General features: G+C 35.9%; 1 protein-coding gene across 1 annotated transcript; it reads right to left on the minus strand.

Moving 5' to 3' along the window:
- Positions 1-219: 219 nt before the first annotated feature.
- On the minus strand, positions 220-5,388 carry LOC118348969 (alpha-galactosidase 3-like). Its single transcript, XM_035691598.1, has 13 exons — positions 5,100-5,388; positions 4,659-4,717; positions 4,104-4,160; positions 3,971-4,005; positions 3,487-3,590; positions 3,277-3,349; positions 2,582-2,640; positions 2,442-2,507; positions 2,264-2,347; positions 1,533-1,597; positions 1,347-1,429; positions 493-583; positions 220-350 (listed from the first exon to the last, which is right to left on the minus strand). The coding sequence occupies exons 1-13, from the start codon at positions 5,309-5,311 to the stop codon at positions 220-222; spliced, it is 1,119 nt and encodes a 372-aa protein (XP_035547491.1). The 5' UTR covers positions 5,312-5,388.

The following is a 5,388-nucleotide window of genomic DNA, read 5'->3' on the forward strand; positions in this document are numbered from 1 at the left end:
GAATTGTTTTTTGTGTTTTGTTTGGAAGTTTGAGAAAGTTGTAATGATTAGGTAATGATTAGATGAAAATTTTGAATATTTGAAATTGAAAAGTGTTTGTGTTTGAGTAATTTTTTTTATCAGTATTTGTGTTTGAGTGATGTTTGGGAATGAGATGAGATGAGATAGGATGAAACGAAACATCTTCCAAACAACCCCTAAGACTCACTGTTTTCAAAATCATCTATATTCCATATCACAGTCAGTAGCACCATTTAAATATGCCAAAAAGGGGTGCAAGAGGGGGAAAACCTGAAGGCAACCATCTGTTCCCGTGACATGAACTTTCCGCCCCTGAACACCAAGCGGGTCTGCAAACAGTATTCTTGTTCACTTAGTTCTGTGACGATGATTTGAAAACATTGTGGCATGTAAATAACATAGAAATAAAGATAGAATGCAAGTTTTGTGCAGCGACTAAAGAAAAGCATATCGAGAGAGACTGTGTTTCACCTTGGTTAACAGCAATGACCTCCTTATTGGTTAGAATCTCAAAAGTTTCTGCAGTCATATTTCTTACATCACAACCGATCAAAAGAGGGGCCTGCAAGTTTGAGCTCATAATTTTGTGTTTGTGAAAGGTTAAATTTCAATTAATATAGTGATTGAAATGAAGCAAGGTTCATTCACATAGAGCTAAGAGAATCCCCATAACAGAAGTCTTAGGAATACTTTGAATACCATGGATACCAATATAGTGACTAAAATAAAGCAAGGTTTATTCACATAGACTGCTAGGAGAACCCCATAACAGAATTCTTAGCAATACTATTGACTGCTATAGATACAAATACTTCAAAATTCAACGCTACTCGGAGTGGAATATTGATCTGATAACATTGAGGCATGTGAAGAAAAAACACGCATGTTTTCTACAAACTATTACCATAAGATTGCTAACAATAAACTGAATAGAAACACACACTAATCTACGAGAACCAAAAAGAAAGCAAGATTCATATAGACCTGCTTTGAGTATCTGTCACTAAGCTATCAATCAGAGAGGCCAAGCCAGTGCATAATTATTGTACCAAAGTCCACATCTAAGCATTGTGGGACTCTCCAACACCTTTCTCTCATGTCAAATCCCTAAATATGCGAACATACTTGACATGCGGGCTAACAAACAAACAAGTCCTGCTCTGATATGTACCATGTTAAGATCCAACCCAAAAACATAAGCCACTCAGTAGAGAAGCACAATTAGTGCCCAAACACCCATACCAAAGTACACAAAATAACTAACATAGAGACTCCCCAACACCATGCCAAAACCAAGAACAAAGTAGAAAAAATTGAAGAGAGACCTTCATCAAAGCCCAGATGCTAAAATGAGCTCGATACTCCTGATATGTCATGCCTCCATTGCCAACTTCCAACATATCTGGATCTGCCCATACAAGCAAATAAAGAGAATAAAAAAAACTAGTTTACAGAAGAAGTTGATTGCTGCATTTTCACAGGCTACTTTGTCTATAAAGATCATATTTTACCATTCCATCCACCGGGTCCCGCATAGGCTGCCCATTTGTCATTCAGATCAGCAATTGTAGTCATGCTTAAAAACAAAAGAACAAAACTTAATCAATATGACAACCAACATGCTAATTAAAAATCTACATTTTTAACCCTGTTCTTTCTTTGAAGCAAACTGTAAAACTTGTACATAATGTGTTAAGATTTTGCAACCAAGCCTGCAAATGCCACACAGTTTTACAAGGAGAACGGGCACTGCACTTATCAGAATAGTGTGAAAGAGCTTTTAAGGACCCTTTTTTTAGAGAAATACATCGCGTATGAATCATAGAATTGGAAATGAGGTGAAATCTCTAGACATGTAAAGGGGTCACGTACTACAATTAACCATATTAACCAACTCTTTAATTTGCATAAATGGACACTTTCATACCCAACTAACAAGTATATCCATCACGATAGTCATCAATCCTAAAGCTTATTTAACATATTTAATTCGATGGCCTGTGCATCCTCGCGATTAGTCAGGATTTTTTTCCGGAACCCAGTGATGATAAAAATATATATCTATATTTAATTCGATGGAGAAAGACACATCCGGTATCCCCATTGTAGACCATATACAATGACTTCAGTGCAGACTCTTTATAGACAGAGCATGTCAGGTAATCAAGTAGAAAAGTTACCAAAAGCACCAACACATCCAAGTTACTGCCAACTAAGAGCTAGGAGTCCAATTAATCTTAACCTTGCCCATGAATCATTAATGTCATCAGTAGTTCGCCAGCTGTTTCCAAGCTTGCCGGCCCATAAGGCTGGGTCATCCTCTCCCCTGTAAAACCATAAGATAAGGCCAAAAAATTGCTGTCGAGGTAAAATTTTACTATTCTGGGTATCTAACCAAAGATACCAATAAACTGTATTACCAGTCACAGATTGAATAGAAAATAGTGCGGCCAGTTCCATTTAGAGCATCACGCATTGGTGGGTATCTGGAGTTCAATGAACCACATCAAATCAATTGAAGCTACTTGATAATGATTATGAGACTAAGATGAGGTCATACCGTTCTTCAGGCTTGATGCCTAGATTGAAACAGTTGTCATACTTCAAATAATCTACACCCTGTTAAGACAACATTGAAAAAATTTACAAGTAATGGCCAAGTAAAAAGTCAAGAATGTACGCTTACAAAACTCCTCATCTGAGTTAAAAAAAAAATATCATAATTTCTGATTTCAAATTATATTACCAAATTGTTTACCACCAATTGTTTTCAAGTGAGACGACGCATTCCATTATTTTTCTTTTTTGTAATGCCTATGTAAATGAGTTACTTTTCAAAAAAGTATCTATATCAATCAGTTAACTTCATAATTTGTATGAGATCACGCAATATTTGAGAACCAAAATCATTCGTAGTTTGAGTTATTGTCTTGATTGATGCTAATTTTCAGATATGATGACTCCACTATTTTTCACTTTGGGCAACCACCTTCTCAAGAGATGGATTTAGCTTGCACTCTTATTAAGATTGAATTACTTACCAAAAAAAAATGTTAAAATGCCACCATAGGAAGAAGCGTGAATCATAGAAAGGAAATGTAAAAAAGTTCCAAACACTCCAAATAAATGGCAAATATATTTTAATGAAAAGGCAACACCATTCAAAGTGCAGAGGGGCACCACCCAAGTAAACCCAAATGAATAGAAAATATCTGTGATATAGGGAATGAAATTATCCAGTGAGCAGAAACTAACCCAAGAAGCGAACATTTCTGCATCATCATTTTCATAATAAAGTGACCCTGGTCGAACTTGACATGTAAAAATCCTATGAGATGCAATTAGCTAGGTTAGATGAGTGGGGAGGAGATTGAAGTAGTAGTCTAAGACATTGGAAATATCGATGAGTAATCATATTAAAAAAAAAAAAATCTAAGCTTCTGGCCTGCAGGAAATTTGACCTACCCGGCATCAGAATAAATTCCAAGTTTAAGGCCTTTTGCATGTACATAATCAGCAAGATCTTTAATTCCCAATGGAAAAGTTTTTGGATCAGGGACCAATTGATTCTGTACAATTAAAAAAACCACAAAAGGAAACTGAAAGCTTAGGGCAACTTCAAAATCCTTACTAGCGTACACAAAAAAGTTGAAAGAAAGATGAATGTGCAACCAAGGGTGCTTCATAATTTAAACCTAGAAGAGAAGCCAAATAATGAAGCGTACGGCGGTAAAATTATCATGCTAAGATGCAATTTGATCTGATCCACTCAAACAGGTAACTCAAAGATAAATTGTAAGAGAAATGACCTTCAGAACTGATTTCACCTAAAGAACATTACTTATTTACAAATGGCATTCCCTAAAGACAAGAAGATGTACTATTGATGTTACAAATTACAAATTTGGCAAGAGTTATGATTTATTGAAAGTTAAAGGATTCAACAGACCTCGGAATTCCTCTTTGTTGAAGACCAGCAATCATCTGCAGCCAATGAAATAAATTAAGTCCACAACATTGTTGTGACAACAATCTATATAAGTGAAGATAAACTAGATATTTGAATCATGCGAGAATAATACCTATATTGACGTGCACATAACCTAGATCAGCCAAACCAGTTGAGATAAGTGCATCAGCTGCCAATGACCAAAAAAGAAATTAGTATGTGTTATGGAGTCTGATCAGAATATATAATACAACAGTTGCCAAATGCCAACAGTCACGTTTTAACTGGACACTCTATAATGAGAGAAAGTAAGAGAGTATTCTCTCCATCTCATTTAGAACCCATAAAAAGAACTAATCAAACAGTAGTCACAGATGAAGATATCAAATCCTCTAGAAAGGTGTGTATCAGTTGACATAACAAGGAACACAGAAATTTGACTCCATGCCAGGCCTGTTAAGTATTCCTGAACAATTTTCAGGTAAACTCTGCCAAAATATTACAGTCATCATTCGTCATCCATAAAAAACTTCTAATTCTTCAAGACTCCGAATAAGAAATGCCCATCTAATTACCCGAAATCAAGAATACAATAATCCCACAAAATGCATGTAAAATATGTAGTACATTAATCGGCTTGCCATATACTAACCAAGGCAAATGACCCATGGTAGAGATAATTGAATACCTGTTTCCTTGATGACTGTCTCGTTGATATTGCAGGCAAAGAAATTCCAGCTATTCCATCTAACGACACATATTCCAAAACAAATTATATATGAAACACCCTATGCATTAGAAACAATTTCAATAAACAAATTATATATGGAACACCCCTATGCGTTAGAAACAATCTAAATCTCTCCTAAAAGGAAAAGAATTACACGCTGAATCGGCAGATTCCCTAATTATTATATCAAATTCCTAGTCATATGCAAGAAACAATACTTAAACCACTCCAAAGGTAGAATCATTGAAATACACACCTCCTACAGATTGCCTACGAGTAAAAGATAAATAAACATAAGAACTCTAAAATAATTCTACTCTCCAATTTTCGGAGAACCCAAGTAACAAAAACATCCAGAAAATATATGATTAAACGAGAGAGAAGCGAAAAGAGACGAACCCCATGGGAGGCGTCAGAGCCAAGCCGTTGTTGAGTTGGAGAATACCATACTTAGAAGTATCGTATAGTGCACGAAACGTCGATCGAAAACCGGATTTATGATAGCTCTGCAATAGAGGCACTACTCTCCCCTCGATCGCCACCGCCGATAACATGCATAGGCAAAGAACCTCAAAACACAGAGAGAAAGCGCCGTTTTTCTTCGCCGCCATGGATGAAGGGTCTGTTCCTCCGATAACGGGGAAAATCAACGTATTAGAATTTTTTGTCAGTAAGTTTTTTTTTTTTT

This window comes from Juglans regia, chromosome 7, assembly GCF_001411555.2.
Source record: "Juglans regia cultivar Chandler chromosome 7, Walnut 2.0, whole genome shotgun sequence".
Classification (NCBI taxonomy): Eukaryota; Viridiplantae; Streptophyta; class Magnoliopsida; order Fagales; family Juglandaceae; genus Juglans; species Juglans regia.

Bases quoted from the DNA above. Each gene is read 5' to 3' on its own strand.
- LOC118348969 (XM_035691598.1), bottom strand. From the start codon at position 5,311: ATGGCGGCGAAGAAAAACGGCGCTTTCTCTCTGTGTTTTGAGGTTCTT. The intron at 4,006-4,103 runs GTATTATTCTCG...CATTGGCTGCAG, and splicing joins TTATGTGCACGTCAATATAG to ATGATTGCTGGTCTTCAACA. The intron at 3,350-3,486 runs GTAGGTCAAATT...TGCATCTCATAG, and splicing joins GGAATTTATTCTGATGCCGG to GATTTTTACATGTCAAGTTC.